The sequence below is a fragment of the Diabrotica virgifera genome, chromosome 5 (assembly GCF_917563875.1).
Source record: "Diabrotica virgifera virgifera chromosome 5, PGI_DIABVI_V3a".
NCBI classification, from domain to species: Eukaryota; Metazoa; Arthropoda; class Insecta; order Coleoptera; family Chrysomelidae; genus Diabrotica; species Diabrotica virgifera.
In genome coordinates, this window is record NC_065447.1 from 74,028,685 (window position 1) to 74,051,683 (window position 22,999).

General features: G+C 32.7%; 1 protein-coding gene across 28 annotated transcripts in view; it reads right to left on the bottom strand.

The window, feature by feature from the left end:
- The window catches only part of LOC114331372 (heterogeneous nuclear ribonucleoprotein Q), a 282,730-nt gene that overhangs the window by 5,345 nt on the left and 254,386 nt on the right, over positions 1-22,999 (bottom strand). For 8 of the 28 annotated variants that reach the window (XR_007697886.1, XR_007697885.1, XR_003652628.2 and 5 more), the window contains one exon: positions 4,889-4,975. The exons of 15 other annotated variants lie outside the window; for them this stretch is intronic. Coding sequence is in view for 5 of the 13 variants with exons in the window: in XM_028280936.2 (XP_028136737.1) it covers positions 4,918-4,975 (58 nt within the window). In the remaining 8 variants the exon portion in view is untranslated. The remainder of the gene's footprint in view (positions 1-4,888; positions 4,976-22,999) is intronic. 5 more of the 28 variants (XR_007697884.1, XR_003652627.2, XR_007697887.1 and 2 more) reach the window with 1 other exon arrangement.

Below are 22,999 nucleotides of genomic sequence, written 5' to 3' on the forward strand. Positions count from 1 at the left end.
ATATTGTTAATGTTTATATTATTGAATAGAGAATTGAATAACCTTTCAAATGAGCTATCACACGACCCCTATTCTTATTTAAAAAAATCATCGATTGCGCTATCACGCCCAGATGGATGACGTCACTAGTATGATATATATGCCAAAAAATTATAATTTAAAAATGAAAATCGACCTGATTTGTAATTTATCTCCAGAGTCGCTCATTCTCGAGAAAATGAATTTATCCCAACTCAAACGTCCTCACTGTACCTATAACTTCAGAGGCTTATATCTTAAAACCATGATTTTTTGGAGCTACGCGCCCACTGAGTCTTTTGTTCTACACATCAAGGACTACCAAAACACAAAGTTTCAGAGCGTTTGACAGAGAGCCATTTCCCATAAGGTTTTTGCGGGGTCCTTTGATCAAAAATGATAAATAAATGTTGCGTAAGTATTTAATTGTGCTAATAATACCCAAATAGTAAGTGTAATTTCATAGACCTAGGTAGGAGGAGTAAACTAGAAGGAGTAAACTCAATATTCACACTAAATATTGTCACTATAAAAACCACCCGATTCATCTTCTTTTTTGGTTGGCCATGTCGGCCTTCGACATATTCGAGGAAATATTTTTAATAGATCGTCCCAAATTTTGGTATATGCAGATGACGTGGACCTAGTTGCCCGCACAACACGCAAGCTAGAAGAAATGTATACCACCATAAGATATAAAGGGTGATCCATTTAGAGGTACTTTTTTGGTGGTGATCGAGAGATCGTGAATGAATCGTATCACCTGACGTTGTGTTTTTATTCATTATTGTTTGACATTTCATCCTGGAAAGACTCAGCCCGGCACGACGTCTAGAAATTATCCACCTGTATTACGAAAATAGGCGCTCAATGAGGAATGTGTTTCGTGCGCTTATGGTCCGCATAATTGTTTGCCAATGAGGCCCATTTTTGGCTTAATGGAGATGTGAATAAACAAAATGCCTATATTTGGGTTGATGAACAACCCAAAGAGGTTCAATAGTTGCCACTATATTAAAAAAAACAACTGTGTGGTTTGGTTTATGGGCCGGTGGAATCGTCGGTCCATATGTCTTTAAAACAGAGGCCGGCCAGAATGTTACTATGAAAGGCAATCTATACAAGAAGCTGCTTGGTATGCTACCCCTGACTGCTACCAAACAGAATTTAAAGAGCATTGCCCAACTGTAATAAAGGAAATGATTGCCAGAAAGAGAAAAATAAAGGAGGAGTGGCGAAGAAAAAGAACACCTGAGAACAAGACAAAATTAAATAAAATCACCAAGGAAATTAAACTACAATTGCATAATATCAAAAATAATAAAATACAAGAATATCTTACAGGTTTATCAGCAAACGCAGATAGTGAATATTCCCTTTGGAAGGCCACGAGAAAAATCAAACACCCGAAACAACAAATACCACCAATACGGAACCAAGAGGGAAACTGGTGTAGAAATAATAAAGAAAAAGCCGAAGCATTTGCAAATCACCTCACAAATGTATTCCAGCCACATCCCATGGAATATGGTGACACAGAGGAAGAAATAAATGACTTCCTGGAATCGCCCTACCAGATGGACTTACCTATACAAAAAATCACCACTAAAGAAGTTAGAAATATTATCCAGCATGAAATCAGTCCAAAAAAAGCTCCAGGGTATGACCTGATCAACGGGAAAGTACTGCAGCAATTGACATGCAAAGGTCTGAAAATGATAACGCAAGTATTTAATGCAATATTTAGGCTAGGATACTACCCAGAACAATGGAAAGTTGCTCAAATTATTCTCATACCTAAGCCAGGGAAAAATAAAACTCAGGTGACTTCATACAGAATAATAAGCCTGCTACCTGTTCTATCAAAAATCTTGGAAAAACTTCTCCTTAAACAATTATCCCCAGTTATAGAAGAAAGGAAACTAATTCCCCAACACCAATTTGGGTTCAGAACACAACACGGAACGATAGAACAGGTACGTAGACTGGTAAAACACATCGGAAGTGATTCAGAAAATAAAAGGTATTGTTCTGCTGCATTCCTGAACATTGGTCAGGCCTTCGACAAGGTATGGCATGCTGGTATGCTCTTTAAACTAAAGAAAAACCTTCCCCATCCTTTTTATCAAATCCTAAAAAGCTATATTTCCAACCGACATTTCCTAGTCAAGCAGGATAATGAATACACAAGCCTAAGACCAATAAAAGCCGGAGTACCACAAGGAAGTGTCTTGGGACCGATATTGTACTTGCTCTACACTGCTGACCTACCCACAAGTAACGGAACAACGTGTGCAACTTTTGCTGATGACACTCCTGTACTAGCCTCTCACCATGATCCAAATACAGCATCCTGAATACTTCCGCCCATATTTGGGTTGATGAACAACCCAAAGAGGTTCAATAGTTGCCATTATATTAAAAAAAAAAACAACTGTGTGGTTTGGTTTATGGGCCGGTGGAATCGTCGGCCCATATGTCTTTAAAACAGAGGCCGGCCAGAATGTTACTGTGAATGGAAGCCGTTATCGCACCATGATAACGGAATATTTGGTGCCAGAAATTGAAGCTTGTAGTTTCGATGAAATTTGGGTCCAAAAATATGGCGCCAATTGCCATACAGCCCGTGAAAGGATGGCTTTACCGCGAAAACGATTCGGTGAGCAATTTATTTCACGCTTTAGACCAGTGAATTGGCGCATATATCCTATGATATCACACCGCTAGACGTTTTCTTTTGGGATTACCTAAAGTCCAAAGTCTTCGTGGATAAACCAGCTACGATTGAGGCATTGGATGCCAATATTACTCGAGCCATTGGTCAAATACCAATCGAAATGCTCGAACGCGTCATCGAAAATTAGAACTTCAGAATGGACCATCTTAACCGCAGCCACGGTCAACATTTGAAAGAAATTATCTTTTAAGAAGTAAATGTAAAGAATGCTTCTTTTGCATAACAAAAAAGATTTTGAAAAAAAAAATCATTTTTTTTATTGTTTTTCTTTTTTAAAAAAGTACCTCTAAATGAATCACCCTTTATATACTCCGAGATTATCTCGGAAAGTATCCAGGAAAATCGTGCAAGCAGTTTTCGAGATAATTGAGTGTGTCCATACATAAAACTCACTCTGTCTATTACGTATGTAATAATGTCTTTAATAAATAAATCACAATAATATGTTGTAATATGGATGAAAAATAAGAGTCAGTTGCATAAATGCTCATAACTTAAATAAACATTATCAAATATTAATGGTATCTTATTATAACACTGGTTATGGTGTTTTGTAACATGTAACTAGTGCAGAACTATTTTTAAATGTTGTTAGGTAATTTTGATACCTCAAATCCCAAAATACCAATAGCTGGCTATCTCCCCTATATCACGTGTATTTTTAGTATGTATCTACAAAAAATCTTATTTTTTTCTAATATTTATAAAATGCAGGTGTAAGTATCATCTAATTTTGTTATAGAAAGTTAAAGACTACAATAATAACGTTTAGAGGTAGACAGAAAGGTTGCAGGTTGTTTTGACTGACATAAAAATATTGAAAGAAATACGAAAATATTTTTTTGTACTAATACACATGAACATTATATAATGTACAGTATCCTCGGACCACGGATTAGCAAGACTTTCTGACTTTCTTTCTTTCAACTGGATAAGCATCTTGGAAGTCAGTTGTTGGCACAGTGCTTTGTTGAAGATCAACATCAACGTCGCTTTTCGGTTGAGAATTGCACGTTTGCCGAAAAAATAAATACACGTGATACGCTTTTTCTCATGAGGATCTTTCAGTGCGTCACAGTTTTTCGATTTCTTTCTAACGCATTAAATTGCATGTGACAGAAAAAACGCACGTCGGTGATTACATTTCGTCGGTGACATTTATAACATGTATTCTAGTTGTCAATAGATGGCGCTATAATCGAAAAAAATTATTTACAAATTATGTAATATATCTACGGATATAATCTGTTTAATTTATAAGACTATACAAATCAAAGAAAATACCATTTTATAAATGCAATAAACACAATTGATTTGATTTTATGCCAAGTTGCAAATAAAATGTGACAACTGTCAGTTTTAACTAAAATGTCATGTCACTAAAATGTATATTATCACGGACTTACCTTTTTTTCTATCATTTGTGACGCACTGAAAAATGCTCATGAAAAGAAGCATATTTATAATACTACATTAACCCCCCCCCTTGTGATAGTTCGTGATTTTTTGTTTTTATGGACAGCCCCTTAAATGTCTTTTCCATCAAATATCTCTTGAACCACAACATGTGAAGTAGTATAATTTTAAAATTTTGATGTTTGTGGCATGTTTTCACTAGACTGAAACGACTGATTCTTTCTCCTTCCTGTTTGGTTTGTTGTTACCTGTTACTGCTGATGATTTTGCTCGTGATGGGACAAAACGCGTTCAAAATGTTTTAAATTTGTGATATTATATAAATTGTTTGTGAATTTGTTTTTAATAAATTGATTTGTGGTTCATCTTGGAGAGTGTATTATGAATTTATATTTGTTTATTCTGATTCATAATTTTGTGACCTGCTGTATATTTGTACCTCACAAATGATTTACAGTCGGAAAGATGAAAGATTACCCATCAATCACTTATTTTGTATTTGCTGTCTTTTTCTAAAATAACAAACGTTTGTTTTAGAAAAAGACAGCAAATACAAAATAAGTGATTGATGTGATCGTTCATGGGTATTCTTTCATTTTTCCGACTGTATATAAATTTATCAGTTACGAAAAATCTAATCAATGTTAACAACATTTTTCTAAACATTTGGGCAACTGACATTGATACTTTATTACTATAGATATAAGGATAACGTACATACTGCATTATGAACAAAACTACATTTCTCAAACTTCAGAGGAAAGAGGGATGGGAACTGGGCAATTTAGGCAACTGCTAACATAACTGAAAATTGAAAATTAATCATAAATATTGCAAAAAGGTTTTATATACATTCACTGTCACTTGACGGGAAGTCAAGAATACTTGCGCATTATGGTATTACATTAATATTTTTTTACAAATTTCGTTGCACGTTACGAATAACAAAATTAGTATACAAGGTGATTGATTAGTGGGGTAAAGCTCCGTAGATCCGTTACAGTAATAGATAGCAATAAAAGTTAATAACAAAAATTGTAGCCAACTTTGAGTTTCACATTTTAAAATTAATTAGAATGTTACAGGGTGTTCGACAACATCGTGGCAAACTAAACTTATGTTTTTTTAAATGGAACACCCTATATTTTATCTTATATTCGAAATCTTCTTAACTTCCCCATTACAAAAATATAAAAGTCTGTTATGTTATACAGGGTATTTACAAAGTTATAACCAATTTTCTATGAAAATCGTAACAAGTTCAGCTCCCTGTATAAATAAAAATAAGCACAATTTATGGTGGATTTATTGGTGCCATATTTTTTTGTTGATTATGAAAATTTTTAAGAATGGTTGATATTGCTAATTTTCTGTATATCGAATATAGGGTGTGTAAAAACGCAAGTACATTATTTTCTCAGTAATTTTAAATGGAACACCCTGTATTTTATGTCACTATCGAAAAGTGCCGTTACCGTACATTAATTTTTGTATGCCCTATGTCTAAATTTGTTAGTTTTCGAGATATTTTAATATTTCAGAGCAAATTATTAATTAGGGGTCTAAATCTTTCCAAATTTTAAGTAAGCCATGACTGAATTTTTTAAAACTAATAATTTAAGATTACTGATTATCAATCCGGTAATCAATGTAACAATGTAGCAAATAAAGAAAGAAAAATAATTTATTAGTAATAAATTTTCCAAAAAAAAAAACCACAACATACAACATTTTTGAAACAATTAAAAACTACTTTTGTATGTAAATGTAACAAATAAAGAAAGAAAAATAATTTATTAGTTATAAATTTTACAAAAAAAACACAAATACAACATTTTCTGAAAACAATTAAAAACTAGTTTTGTATGTAAATGTAACAAATAAAGAACGAAAAATAATTTATCAGTAAAAAATTTTACAAAAAAAACATGAACACAAAACACATTTTTTGAAACAATTAAAAGCTACTTTTAGTAAAATATTTTATATATTTAATTACATAAGGTGTTCAAAATGAGTTGAGTGAATGAGTTACTTACACTACGAAGAATTTGTAAATTAACACTTCGAAATACACTTTGTATTCTATTATTCATCTCATATCTTGTTGTTGGAGATATTCTATCTATAACCTTCATTTCAGTCCAGTTTATTAAATTTTGGTAATCTGAGTGGCCACGCTACTGGTCCATTGAAAAATGGAAATATCTCAAAAACTAATAAATTTAGACATAGGGAATGTTGAATACAAACTAAAGTACGATAATGTTACTTTTCAATAGTGATATAAAATATAGGGTGTTCCATTTAAAATTACTCAGAAAATAATGTACTTGCGTTTGGACTCACCCTGTATTCGATATAAAGAAAATTAGCAAGGTCAATCATTTTGAAAAATTTTGACAATAAATAAAAGACGCTGGATGGAAGGGCCGCCCGAGAACTTTATCGTACCGATCTATTATCGTTACCGTACTAGATACTGGCATTCTATAAAAATAGCAAAGTTACTCGTTATTTTGATATTTTAGAAACACCTTGTATACTTGAAAATATTTTATAGTTCTACGCATCATTGATTCCTGCATTTGAGAAAATGTTCGATGTCATATTTCGGAGACACACTATAGATGTATAGATTATTGCATAAATCAAAAGAATATTATAGTCATACTTTCATTTCAAATTAGTTCATTTTTCTGAGAAATTAATAGTTTACAATATTTGCATTTCATTCTATTTCTATTACGCTAGTCAATGCGCGAGATTTAGAACAAGGTATTACCTCCGAATTCTATCCTACTGCATGGATTTTAATGAAATTTTGGGAGTAGCCCAATCTCTTAATTCAAAGTATTTCCTATATGCTATGGCGCTTTTATCATGGGGGAGGTTCCCACCACTTCTCGGGCGTGGAACATTTTTATTTTCGAATTACATGGAGAAAAAGGAAGATTTTTAAGAAAATTTAAAAATGCATTCTACAGTATGTCCCTGTAAGTTGTATCCATATGGAAAACTTTTTTATTATTAGTTTTACGAAAAAAGTTATTCTTCATAAAAAGCTCTGCATGGTCCAAAACCTAAGTTTCAACCAACAGATATCAAATTTTATGAATATTATACGATGTATGTCAAAAAGTTTAAATTTCACTCAAGAGTAAAGTAGCTTTATTTTTCACAATATTGAAAATTGCTATTATAAAAAGTTGTTTGAAATTAAAAACCATATTCTAATATGCAATTACATAGTTCTAATTGAAAAAGAAATTTTTTTGAAAAATTATGGATAACTAACATTATTATCAGTTATTTCAATTCTGATAACTCTTTTATTATTTAATTTACGAAAAAAAGTGATTCTTAATAAAAAGTCCTGCATGGTCTAAAACCTAAAATACAACCATCTTATATCAAATGTTATCAATTTTATACGAGGTATGTCAAAAAAGATAAATTTAGATCAAAAGTAAAGTACCTTTATAATTCAGAATAATTCAATTAGAAGGATGTAATTACATACTGAAACATAGTTTTTAATTCTAAATAACTTTTTATTACAACAATTTTCGATATTGTCAAAAATAAAGGTATTTTACTCTTGAGCGAAATTCATATTTTTTGACATACCTCGTATAAAATGGATAAAATTTTACATAAGATGGTTGTATTTTAGATTTTAAACCATGCAGAACTTTTTATTAAGAATCACTTTTTTAGTAAAATTAATAATAAAAGAGTTATCAGAATTGACATAACTGAGATGTCCATAATTTTTCAAAAATTTTTTTCTTCAATTAGAAAGATATAATTGCATATTAAAATATAGTTTTTAATTCCAAACAACTTTTCATTATAGCAATTTTCAATATTGTGAAAAATAAAGCTACTTTACTCTTGAGTGAAATTCAAACTTTTTGACATATACCTCGTATAATATTCATAAAATTTGATATCTGATGGTTGAATCTTAGGTTTCAGACCATGCAGAGCTTTTTATGAAGAATAACTTTTTTTCGTAAAACTAATAATAAAAAAGTTTTCCATATGGATACAACTTACAGGGACATACTGTATAATTTGATCACATTTTTTACAAAAACCATTCATTTTAAACCTGTTCAACTTTTTGAAAGTAGAAATAACACTATATTAAAAGGTATTGCAGAAGAAAAACAATGCATTTAAATTCTGGTGGATGAGGGGTTATATGAATGTACTTTTCATTTTTCCTTAAGAGGAAACAGTAGCGATCAACAGGTAGCCAAAACGCGTTCCAAGATTGCGGCTGTAATTTTGAATATTTTTTCGAGATATTTGGCACACGTATTCGTAATATAATAAAGAATGGCGGTACAGAGCCCAATTTGAAAAATATATTAATATGTGGAAATTACTCTTTAATTAAATACAATATTAAAAAAACGAGCCTGTACCGCCATTAAGAAGAAGAAAAAAATACACTTTCTTCAAATAAACTCTTTTATCCGATGCCTAGATTTTGTGTCATTTTGGAACTACTAAATTTTTTTATTTCATTAGTAGTTCCAAAATGACACAAAATCTAGGCATCGGATAAAAAAGTTTATTTGAAGAAAGTGTATTTTTTTGTTCTTCTTGATGGCGGTACAGGCTCGTTTTTTTAATATTGTATTTAATTACAGAGTAATTTCCACATATTAATATATTTTTCAAATTGGGCTCTGTACCGCCATTCTTTATTATATTACGAACACGTGTGCCAAATATCTCGAAAAAATATTCAAAATTACAGCCGCAATCTTGGAACGCGTTTTGGCTACCTGTTGATCGCTACTGAATCACCTTAAACCATATCTCGCTTAGTTTGAATGTAACCGGCATTTAGTGGTGCTCATTTTAAAAGCCTTTTCAAACACTACAAAAGGCGTCGGTAGCATTATACACCTAAAACCTACCGTTCCTCTGTTATTTCAAGTTGAATACACCAATTTGAGCATGCACCAAAAAACAAACTCTTTTCACCTACCATATCTCTATTTGTATTATAAATAGAACATTTTCGAAGGAACGAATCTCTTTGTTATTTATAACCTAAAAAATGTTTTATATAGTGTTTTTAGTTCGATGCATAGTTTAAGGTATTCACAAAAAACCGTCCGAAAAGGTGTCATTTTTCAGTGAAAATGGCCAATTTTCAACTACGCATAACTCAAAAAGTATTCAGTTCTCAAAAAAAAGTATAGACCAGTTTTTTCTTAGAAATAGGTTCTCTAGCCACTTCCGTGCGTATTTTTACCAACAAATTTTCCACCCTCTTGAAGGGGTGGGAACCGCCCCAAGATAAAAAGCGCCATAATATATAGGGTAGATTTTGTTTCTTGAGCTATTCCCTACTTACTGTGAAAATATCAAGTACATCGATGTAGTAGGATGGAATTCGGAGCCAAATACCCTCATTGACTGCCCTATAATTAATAATGCTCTGCTATGATCGCGTGAGAAAGGACACACACAAGATTATAGCAAAATTTCTATTTACTGTAACTTTTCGAGTTTTTGAGCTACAGCAACGAGTTTTACGTCATTGGAAAGGTCATTTTGAATTCTTTCAAAATGTGTAAAAATATACAGGGCGTATCAAAAAAATTAAGATTTTTTTTTCATTTCCGGTTCAACCGGAAGCCACATTTTGGGTAAAATTTATTGTGATAATAGATAATCAAGTACCATATATGTCTGCAAAATTTCAAATTGTATTTTCTATTACAAAGAAAGTTACGGGCACTCGAATATTTTTTTATAGAAAATTCATAACTCCCCTCCTATGGGGAGTTAATCTGACTAATGTCATTCAATTTACCGATAGGATTTCAAAAATATATCAAAAAATAAACAAATTCCTTGGAGCCATTTTTGAGAAAATCTAGTTCAAAGTTATGTCAAATTTTGACCCCTTAAATATAGGCAACCCATAACTTTTTCTGAAAAACGATAATATTATTCTTATAGTACCATCTTTAGGCTATATAACGACTTTTTCAAATTAAACTTATCTTAAACAAGTTTTTAGATAGGTAGGGAAATGTGTCGGGTGGGCGGTCGGCCATGTTGGCCGCCATTTTGAATTTGGAAATGTCAAATTCCGTATTTCTATTTACTTATCGATGAGCTAACTTTGAGTCAAATTTCATTCGTTTTGGTCAAAATTTGCAAAAATGGGCCCTAAATAAGCCCCCTATTTCGGCCCCCCCCTTGAGAGGTTTTTTTGAAAAGCTTAGTTTCTAGACAAAATTCTCTTAAACTTACTCATACCGAATTTCATCGAAATCGGTCCGGTAGTTTTTGCTGGGCGGTGGCGACATACGTACGTACATACTTCCGACATGTTTTTTTTATTTGCTTTTTAGACTCAAAACGTCGAAAAAAAGTGAAATCTGAAAAAAAATGTTTTTGCACGAACCTATAACTTTATCTATTATACTATACTACGTATGTAGTACGATAAAGTAAAAATATGGAATCAATAAACCATTGCTGTTGTGCTTATTTTTATTTATACAGGGTATACTGAACTTGTTACGATTTTTATAGAAAATTGGCTATAACTTTGTAAATACCCTGTATAACATAACAGACCTTTATATTTTGGTAATGGAAAAGGTAAGAAGATTTCGAATATAAGATAAAATATAGGGTGTTCCATTAAAAAAAAAACATAAGTTTGGTCTGCCACGATGTTATCCAACACCCTGTAACATTCTAATTAATTTTAAAATGTGAAGCTTAAAGTTGGCTACGATTTTTGTTATTAACTTTTATTGCTATATATTACTGTAGCGGATCTATTGAGCTTTACCCACTAATCAATCACCCTGTATTGTTATAAAACTAAAATCTTGTATTTTGTGACTTGTGACAAGTTTATTTACTATTTTTACTGGGAATAAGCTCCACAATTATTTTGACGTTTCGATTTACACTTCGGAATCGTTCTATTTTGAGAACGATATTCGAAATGAAAATCGAAACGTCAACATAAACTCATTTCAAAGTAAGATTGTGGGTTATTCCTAGTAAAAATATTATCATTTATTCTTAGGAGAACTATAAGGGCAATAATTGACTATAAGAGAGTATACATAAACTTTCAAAACATTGTGTGGGCTCCGGACTGAGGTGGCAGCAAACGTGTTAAAGAGATCTACTTAAGATTAATTCGACAAAAATACACTTACGAGCAAAAAATTGGGCCACTCGATGAATTATACACTTTAGATGTCTCGAATTTAATAAAACCTGTTGTTCGATTTGAGTGATTTTTCAATATGTTATAGCCTTATTATTTAAGAAAATCGATGTAATAATATTGTTGCTAGACAGGTAAATGTCATTTTATATCGGGTGTAACAAGCATACTGTGTTTTTTCCTTAATAGCGTAGGCGCAAAATCTCGGGCATATGCATTTTAAATGGATTCATTTTTTCGTAATCCTGAGAAAACTGATATTTTTGAAAAATTTAAACGCAGAGTAAAAGATTACATCATTACCGAGGGCCTAAAGACCCTGAGAACTTTTACAATGTTTATTTTAATAAGTTACAGGGGTGAAACAAAATTAGAAAAATTAGTCTGATTTTTAATTTCAAATAGCTCACTAGTTTTTATGGGAAATAAGCCACAATTTTACTTAAAAAATGATGTTATTAACGTTTCGACGTCCAAATCCGGAGTTGGACGTCGTAACGTTAGTAAAATCATTTTTTAGTAAAATTGTGGCTTATTTCCCATCAAAACTAGTTAATTATAAAAATGCCACAAGAAAATAGCTTCAGAACAACATTCAAATAACTCATTCAAACAATTTTTTGTTTATTCTGTGGTACTTTTGGCCCTCCGTAATAATGTAATAGGTCTGGATCCCGCGTATGAAAAAAAAGTTGATTAATAGCAAGCTGAAAATTTGTTAATAGCTTAAGGGTGTCTAGTCGGATAAACTTTGATATATGAGAACACTGGAACAGGGGCAATTTTAATTGTGGAACAGTTTAAAAATTTGGAACGGTCAGACCACGAAAACGGCACATTTATTTTGTCCGACAGAATAGACTTAAACTCTCCGAACAGAGATTAAACTCTCATGCAAAAATCAGACTGCTATTTATCACCTGTCATAATTCCTGTCATATGACATATTCTACATGTTCCACTCATTAAAACACCCATTTGGTGATAAATAGCAGTCTGATTTTTGCATGAGAGTTTAATCTCCGTTCGGAGAGTTTAAGTCTGTTCTGTCGGACAAAATACAGGTGCCGTTTTCGTGGTCTAACCGTTCCAAATTTTTAACCTGTTCCACAATTAAAACTTCCCCTGTTCCAGTGTTCCGATATATCAAAGTTTGTCCAACTAGACACCCTTAAGCTATTAACAAATTTTCAGCTTGCTATTAATCAACTTTTTTTTCATACGCGGGATCCAGACCTATAATCTTTAATTCTGCGTTTAAATATTTCAACAATATTTATTAGTTTTCTCAGGATGTGAAAAAATGAATGCATTTGAAATGAATATGCCCGAAATTTTGCGCTTACACTCTTAAAGTTTTGAACACTTTCCATGATTATTTAGTCGCAAATGGATCGACTTGTATTTGAAACAATGTGTTCAATCTTCGCGACAAAACAATCGCGCGACTACACGTCGCAAGTGAAGTCCGGCGCTTACAATAGCTAGAAACAGTAGCTCTCGAGATTTGGAATGATATTGATCAAGACCAAATAGCATACCTCATTTGTAATATAAAAGTACATATCTCTTTTATTATAGAACATAAGCGAATTAATCAAAAAACAAAATGTTAAGAAAGCCTAAAAGGGGTGACAGATCCGCGAGTAACGCGTGAGTACGCGAACTTATGGCTCGACGACCTTTTTCGCGCGTGTGTCACCGAAGTACGCGTACTTTAAGTCCGCTGAGTAAGTACGCGGTCGATCCAATCAATTTGAAATCTTACTCGTAGCCCGTACGTGTATCACTGCGTCGAGCCGCGAGCCGTTATTCTATTGCGTTTAAGTTCCACCTATATTTTCACTAATTAAGCAAATTGCATATATAGTCCAGGAACCGATTTGATAAAACAAAAACTTTTGGAGTTATTAGCAGAAAACTTATTAAAAACATTGATTTTTTCGATATAAAACTAACACTTTCGATAGCGAATAAATCAAAAACTATTAATTAATCAAAAAAATGTCTACAACATTTTTTGCTTAGAATGAATGTTTTTACCAACTTTTGCGGTCAAAATATAATAAAAAATTCCACCCCTGAGATGGGGTGGCAACCACCCCCATGGAAAAGAGCCTTTCGGCATCATTTAGATTTTGATGCTTGGACTATCTACTACTTATTCTCAAATTTTCAAGCAAATCGATCCATTCTGTAAAAATTGCGAGGTTTTGTCCTATTTTAAGCTTCATTACTTAAACTAATAAATAATTGAATCGTTTGTTGTTGAAAGGAGACAAGTTACATTTTATGAGTTTTTAAAAAACCGTAAAAAACTATTTAAAGCTATTATACTAAAGCTAGTTTTAAGTACCTAGGATCGGTATTACAGAGTAATGGAGAAATAGATGGAGATGCATGCAGTAGAATTAGGGCTGGATGGATGAAGTGGAAAGAAGCGAGTGGTGTGTTGTGTGACAGAAAAATTCCAATGAAGCTGAAGGGAAAATTCTATAAAACAGCCATAAGACCGGCTATGATGTACGGAACTGAATGTTGGGCAGTGAAAAAGAAAGAGGAACAACGAATGCATGTGGCGGAAATGAGAATGCTTAGATGGATGAGTGGAGTGACAAAGAAGGATAAAATTAGAAATGAGAATATTAGGGGAAGTCTAGGTGTGGCACCAATTGATGCCAAAATGAGAGAGCATAGGTTAAGATGGTTTGGTCATGTTCAACGTCGACACGTTAATCACCCAATACGAAGAATAGCTGAAGTGCAGATTTCTGGAAGGAGTAGGAGAGGAAGACCAAAGAAGACCTGGGGGGAGACGATATGACTTGATATGACCCAAGATAGAATTGTGTGGAGAAATGCAATTAGGGAAGCCGACCCCGCATAGGGATAAGGCAAAGAGAATGATGATGATACTAAATTATTTTAGATTATTTGTTTTTGAGTAAACTTACTTATTTATGATGAAAATATTTTGTCTGTTTATGCCTACCTTGTATTAAATTATAATAGGTCAAAAACAAGTGATATATTTCACATCATAATTTTGACAGCTTACCACACCTTTCGAAAAAATCAAATTATTCTTCTATTTGTCATTATTCAGCTTATCGAATATGAGAAAGAAATTCTGAGGATGCCTAATTTGCCCTAATTTGCAAATAACTTTTACTAGGTCTATTCCTAATTTTTTAATAAATTTTCTTCGTTGTTTAGTATATTCCTTATTAGGGCTATTACCTGTTTGGTAAGCGTTTATTTATACTGGCGATATTTAGGACCCCATAGAAAATTACAAGTGGCCATCGTTTAAAATTTCGAGACACATTGTAAGGTGACGCCATTTTATGTACAATACATACCTACTCCACATTTGGTATCACTTTAGAATAAAATCATCTCTTGCGTGTTGCTAGTTTCGTCTATTCAGTCTGTTGTATCAATCAGTGTGATGAAATGATGAATAGGGGAGTGCATATAGATTTTCACTTCGGAAAAAATCAAACAAGATAGAACTTTTTGTAATTTCATTAAGAAATGTTTAATAAACAACATATCAAAAAGTTCTACTCGAGAAGTGGGTGCTTCATTTTTTATTAAACAAATGAACTAAGAAATTAGATGTTTTTTTAAATAACTCCGAAAATATAAATTTTAGAAAAAAAACTGACTTGACCATTGAAAAATTCAGAAAATTTTACGAAAAAAATCTCATATAAAGAATTTTCTAAAATTAAATCTGTATCTTCTATAATTTTTTATTTATAACGCTAAAGTCACCCTTCTCACAAACATTAGTTATTTTATTGTAATTCTTTTAATGCATTAAATGAAATTTTACAAATTGAACATGAAAGAAGAATAATTAAGCTATCTTATGGTTATAATAGAAAGAAATAAAATGTATGGGCATAAGTACGGTGTGGGCGGAAAGTGAGCCTTACGTGAATTTTGTTTAAAAATTATTTAAAAATTTGTAACTAATACAATTTTTCTGATAAAACTCTCAATTTTGCACAACAACCTTTCAAGCATCTTACTAAATAATGTTTCATTCAAAAAAAATTCTCAAAAATTTAATTCAAATGATATGACGTCTCAAAACATGTAATTTTTGAAATCTTCGTAGTTTTATAGAATTACCACCACTTTAAGACGGTATTACTCAGGTTTGAACAGATCTATTACAGTTTTATAAGTGATTTTTTAAAGCTTAGGATGTAATCTTTAAAATGCACTAAATTATTTTACTTTAGAAATGAAATATACTATTTCTTTCTGAGAAAATTAAGAAAGATAACCAAAAAGTAATACAAAAAGCGAAAATTACCAGTTAAAAAAATGTTTATACAAAGTGTTCAAAACTTTTTTCTGTAATACTTACCTAAAATACATTTAATAATAAGCTTCAACAATAATAAATGTTCAGCAAAAAATTTTTTTTAGCTCTTATACAGTATGTCTGCGTAACTTGGAACCTATTGATAACTTTTTTATTATCAGTTTTACGAAAAAAAGTTATTCTTTATAAAATACTCTGCCTCGTATATAATCTAAGATGCAATAATCAAATATCAAATTTAATTAATGTTATACGAGGTATGTCAAAAAAATATGAATTTCTTCTTCTTCTTCTTCTTGTGCCACTCCTATCGGAGATTGGAAATCATCAAGGCTACCCTGACTTTGTTTACAGCTGACCTAAAAAGTTCATTAGTGGTGCAGCCAAACCACTCTCTCAAATTCCGCATCCACGACATTCTTCTACGACCTGGATTCCGTTTTCCTTCTATTTTTCCTTGCATTATATTTTGAAGTAATGCGTATTTATGACCTCTCATCAGGTGACCCAAATACTCGAGTTTTCTTCGTTTTATCGTTAATAAAATTTCTGGGTCTCTTCCTATTCTTCGTATTACTTCAAGATTTGTGATTCTTTCAACCCAACTTATCTTCAGCATTCGACGGTAGCACCACATCTCGAAACTTTCAATATTTTTTATGTTGTTCTGTTTGAGAGTCCAGGCCTCTACACCGTATAATAGCGTGTTAAATACGTAGCCACTTAGCATTCTTAATCGTAGAGGGATGCTTATATCTCTGTTGCAGAAGAATTTTCTCATTTTTATGAAGGTGGCCCTGGCAATTTCGATACGTCTTTTTATTTCATTGTTTTGGTCTCCAGTTTCGTTTATTAAAGTTCCCAAGTATTTATAACTTGATACTTTTTCAATTTGAATGCCGTTTATACTAATATGTCCTGGTTGTGTCATGATTTTACTGAAGACCATATACTTGGTTTTTTTTATATTAATGTTTATGCCATAATTGTTGCAAGCAATATTTATGTTTGTAAGTAATCGTTGTAATTCTTCTACTGTTCTTGCAACTAGTACAGTGTTGTCTGCGTATCGAATATTATTTACAACCTCTCCATTGATTATGATTCCTTCATTTGCTTGCAAAAGGGCTTCCTGACAGATGCTTTCACTATATACATTAAATAGCAGTGGTGACAAAATGCATCTCTGTCTTACTCCTCTACGTATTTCTATTGCTTTTGATATCTCGTTTTCTATTTTGATGTTAGCTTTCTGATTCCAATATAAGTTGAGAATTATTCGCAGATCTTTATTATCTATGTCTTTTCTTTCAAGAATGTCTCTTAGCCTATCGCGGCGTACTCTGTCAAACGCTTTTTCAAAATCGATAAAACATGCATGTACTTCTTGATTAACGTCTAGGCATCTTTGTGTAAGAACATTCAAACCGAAGAGAGCTTCTCGAGTACCTAGTCCTTTTCTGAACCCCATCTGTGTATTACTAATATCTGACTCCAACTTTTGATAAACTCGGTTGTGGATGATTTTTAGAAATATCTTTAGTAGATGGCTCATTAAAGATATTGTTCGATGTTCTGAACATTCTTTTGCATTAGATTTCTTTGGCAGTGTAACGAATGTAGATAGCAGCCACTCTTGAGGTATAATACCAGTATTGTATACTGTGTTAAATAAGTGCAATATTATACCTATTGATTCATCATTCAAGAGCTTTAGTAATTCAGTAGGAATCTCATCGGGTCCATTTGCCTTTCCAGTTTTGGAATTTCTAAGTGCCATTTCTACTTCACATTTTAGGATTTCAGGTCCCGTTTCACCATTTACCTTGTCAATGTTATTTCTGTTGTCCTCAAACAATTCTCTTATGTATTCACTCCATCTATTAATTTTTTCTGTTAAGTCTACAATAATATTTCCGTCTTTGTCCTTAAGCAAACTTATTTGATGTCTTCTTTGGGTTCCTGTAAGTTCTTTTACTTTTTTATGTATATTGAATGTGTCATACTTTCTTTCATAGTCTTCCATTTCTACACATTGTTCTTTAATCCATGATTCTTTGGCCTTCTTTATTATTTGTTTTATGTTCTTATCAACATCTCTGTATTTTTCTGAATTATTCTTCAATTTGCGTCTTTCATCCATTAGTTCTAGTATGTCTGGTGTCATCCACACCTTATGTTTCTTTGGAGATTTGGTTAGGTGTTTCTTTCCCGTAGTTCTTATTATAGTGTTTATATACTTCAGTTTTTCATGTATGTTGTCTGTTCTGCGGATTTGGTTTTCTGCTACACTGAGGTCGGTGTTGATTTCTTCGCGCACTGTTTGTCGTCGGTGTTCACTTTTAAGCTGACTTAAGTCTAACGTTGGGATGATGGTTTTTCTCATTTTCTTTGGTCTAGCTTCTAACACAGATACTACTGGATTATGATCCGAACCGATATCAGTTCCAGGGTAAGTTTTAGTAGATTTCACGGCATTACGGTATCTTTTTGTCACCATTATGTAATCTATTTGGTTTCTGATTACTTTTTCTTGTGTGTTGAGGTGACGTCCACGTATACAGTCTCCTTGGGGGTAATTTAAAGAATGTATTAGTTATTATTAAATCTTCGCTTTGACAAAACTGAACTAAACGATCACCCCTTTCATTTCTATTACCTAAGCCGTATTCACCGACATTTTCTCCAACTTTACCCTGACCTACCTTGGCGTTCAGATCGCCCATTACTATTTTAATGTGTTGTCTCTTTGTTGTTCTCATCACCTCTTCTAAGTTATTATAGAATTGTTCTATTTCCTCTTCGTCTTTGTCTGCTGTAGGAGCGTACACTTGTATGATGTTTATTATGTTCGTCTTTTCTTTCAGTTGTATTAACATCACGCGCTCTGAGAATGGAGTAAAATTTGCTACAGCATCTTTCCATTTTTTTGAGATGATGACTCCAACTCCGTATCGATGGGTTGTGGTGTCACTTCCGGCATAATAAAACATACCATGATTAGTTGTGGGGCATTTGCCACTTCCTGGCCATTGTGTATCGCTTATGCCTAATATGTCTATACCCAAACGATCCATTTCCAACACGGCGTTATCTAATTTTCCCGAAGAGAATAAGCTCCTCACATTCCACGTAGCAATTTTTATGGTTGTCTTTTTCTCATTACAAGGGTTTCGCAGGTTTACGACCGAGGAAGCCTTGTACTTATCTATTTGTCTTCCTCTGCCGGATCTTGGTATCCGATGTCCATGATCAGTACTTCTCCTTTGCATGTCCGCCATGATGATTACTACTAGGGGTACTCTATGAGTCCTTAATGCAGTGGTTCCCCGTTGCCTTCTGCATCCTTATGTCGTTGACCATTCTGTAGGGTTCATTCGCCTTCGAGACCCATTTCTCAGTCTCAGGACAAAAGAGTGCCCTAACACTTACTAGCTCATCCACCCGAAGCTGTTGGCTAGTAAGTGGAGATTGCTTATACCGGCAATCGCTCGGTGGTTACCCTCACTTAGTTTAGCCTACAGACCAATGCGGTTGCCCAGGGTGTGGCACGTGGAGCCATAAGTGACAGTTGGATGTCTTATGAGGACCAGTTACTTCGAACCATCTCCCGTATATTACGCTCGATGTGGCCGTTCTCATAAAAGTTACTACCTCTATAAAACACCCCAACACCCCATATGAATTTCACTCAAGAGTAAAGTACCTTTACATTTCACAATATCGAAAATTGTTATTAAAAAAAGTTGTTTGGAATTAAAAAATTTGTTTTAGTGTTCAATTACATCCTTCTAATTAAAATATTGTGAATAATAAAGGCACAACTCTTAAGAAAAATTCATATTTTTTACATACCTCGTATAAAATTTAAAAAAAGTTTGATATCCGATGGTTGTATCTTAGATTTTAGACCAGGAAGAGAATTTTATGAAAAATAACTTTTTTTCGTAAGTGATAATAAAATAGTTATCATAATTGTAATAAAATGATGATGAGTAACCGTAATTTGTGAAAAAATTAGAATTTTTGAAGTTATACTTCTTTACGCGCGATATGAGGGTGAATTTTTATATGTTAAAACCTACGATCCCGGCGCATGCGCATTATAACTTTGTTCTGATTGGATGTTCAAATAACATGTCAAAAATTATCCAATATGGCAGCTGTAACGCAGCTGTGGTTTGGACGGTTGACGGTTTGGTTATGTATGGTCGTTGCGTTTTAAAATGTGTGGGAAGAGAAACAACAAAGGTTAGTTAATAGTTATACTGCCTTTTTAAATAGTTTTCATATTATATTTTTGAAGTTAAACTTCAAAATGTTTTAATTTATGTATGTATCAGTCCAGAAAAGGTGTGGAAAGAATATATTAGTGTTTTTAAATATATTTTTCTACAAACGTGTTAAAAATGCAATTTTTAGGACTCCATAGGAGCGTTAAAAATGCTACTTTAAGGCACTAGTGGTTTAAAAATTTTAAGGCACTGCAGTTAAAAGTGAATTGTCAAATTGTGAAACGTCAAAATATTTATATTTCATTTATTAACATTAATATTAATAATACAACTTGCGCTATTTGAAAAAGGTGGTTTAAAAGGTTTTTTATTATAATTTTGTGTCTTTGGATTTGTCTTCCTTGGGCGTAAAATAATAAAACATCTATTTTTATATTTCACTTGTCACCGTGATGTATAATTATGTATATCTGAAAGGTAAGTAACATGCGGCTTGATGGCCTTGTTTGTAGAGCATTGGACCAGAGATCAAAAAATCGCGAGATTGCGGGTTCAAATCCCGGACGATTCATATTTTTTTTCTTTTTTTTTTTAATATTTGGCATTGTTAAGTTTTGGTTCATTTTTGGTAATTATTGTTAATTTTTTGTATTGTAACTGTTAAGTAGGTATATTTATTTCGTTGAAATTATATTATAATAGAAGTATAACTTCTTACATGCGTACAAAGCACACACACATTCTTTTTTTTTTCGGTTAGAATGATGTAATTGTAAATTTAGACATAGTTTCTAATTTCAAACAACTTTTCATAATATCATTTTTTGATATTCTGGAATATAAAGGTACTTTACTCTTTAACGAAATTCATATTTTTGACATAACTCGTATAAAATTGATAAAATTTGATATCTGATGGTTGAGTTTTAGATTTTTGACTATCCAGAGCATTTTATGAAGAATAACTTTTTTTTCGTAAAATTGATAATAAAAAAGTTTTCCATGTGGTTCCTGGCTACGCAGACATACTGTATAAGAGCTTCTGTATGAGAATTTTCAAATTGCAATGCCATATTCGGATTCAGCATAATCAAAAACAAAATAGAAACATATTTGATCAAAGTAAAATGATGAATTTAACGATATTTTTAAAATTATTTATACAAAACAATTGTTATTGTTTAAACAATTAATAAACAATTAGCGGCCAAATCTGCGAGTAGAAAGTTTTACTTTAGCATGTATATAAGCTAACAAAAAACGTTTTAGAAAAATATAAGCTTGTTTGAATTTTTCCGAAACAATGCATGTTTTCGTTCTAATTGCACTCCCCTAGAAACCAATAATACATTTCTATTCTTTTGGGGTACATGTGATGTCATCTTCATAATATGTGCTCCAAAACCAAAAATAAAGGATCCTACAGGGCGACCTTTCATATTGGTCATAATCGGAGGCCAATCCCTTTCTTTGGGACTGAATCGTTCCCACAGTCGTACGAAAAAAAATTACATAAATTAACGACGGTGGTCTACCAGGACAATTTTTTTTAATAAAACGATATTTTTGTAAAATATAATGTAAAACGTAAGTGTTCATTTTTATGAAACGTAGTTACTGAAAATACCGACAACATATTGAATTATATATTAAAATGTAATATGATAGAATTCCTAAATAACACAAAGCATCTTCTCTCAACGACGTCGCAATGCATTATGAGTAAGTCTGTCTCGCTCTTAAGACTACAATTATTGAGTTCTAATTTAAATATTTTATACTACTTATATGCTAGAATATTCCACAGGGTGTTCCGAACTTTAAGGAAAAAACACAGTATTATTGTTACACCCGGTATATAATGACACTTATAGTCCGTCCGCTATAACTTTTCCCATGCGATTCATTTTCAATCAAATTAAGTCAAAACAGAAAGTGAAACGTAGGCCGATGTGTGTAGTATATAGTATACAGTATACAAAATGTATATACACATCGACGTTCGTTTCAATTTATGTTTTGACTTAATTTGATTGAAAATGAATCGTACCGCATGGGAAAAGTTATAGCGGACGGACCATACCTGTCTAGCAACAATATTATATTACATCGATTTTCTTAAATAATAAGGCTATAACATACTAAAAAAAGCACTCAAATCAGACAAGAGGTTTAGGAAATTCGAGACATCTAACGTGTATAATTCATCGACTGACCCCATTTTTTTGCTCGCAGGTGTATAACATTGAATGTCGTGAGTTAAACTAGTTACCTAGTGTAGAAAGAGAAAGAGAGATATAGAAAGAAAGAGACATGAGACAGAGCGACAGGGGGTGGAAGAGAGGGAGGAGAGCTCTTGTATAATTACACGAGTTCAAAAATTACCGATTTGTATCAAAATTGTATCATCGAGTGACACTTTTGACAGTTTTAATTTCCCGACCAGAAGGAAAGGTGACATTTGTGACAGACACAAATGTGACTGTTATCAAAACTATAAAACTCGTCGTAATTAAACAGAAACAAAATATGTACTTAAAAATTATCAGTATAATGTAAGTAGATTCATCATCATTCTCTTTGCCTTATCCCTATGCGGGGTCGGCTTCCCTAATTGCATTTCTCCACACAATTCTGTCTTGGGTCATATCAATGTTAATCCCCTTTACCAACATGTCCTGCCTTATCGCCTCCCCCCAGGTCTTCTTTGGTCTTCCTCTCCTACTCCTTCCAGGAATCTGCACTTCAGCTATTCTTCGTATTGGGTGATTAACGTCTCGACGTTGAACATGACCGAACCATCTTAACCTATGCTCTCTCATTTTGGCATCAATTGGTGCCACACCTAGACTTCCCCTAATATACTCATTTCTAATTTTATCCTTCTTTGTCACTCCACTCATCCATCTAAGCATTCTCATTTCCGCCACATGCATTCGTTGTTTCTCTTTCTTTTTCACTGCCCAACATTCAGTTCCGTACATCATAGCCGGTCTTATGGCTGTTTTATAGAATTTTCCCTT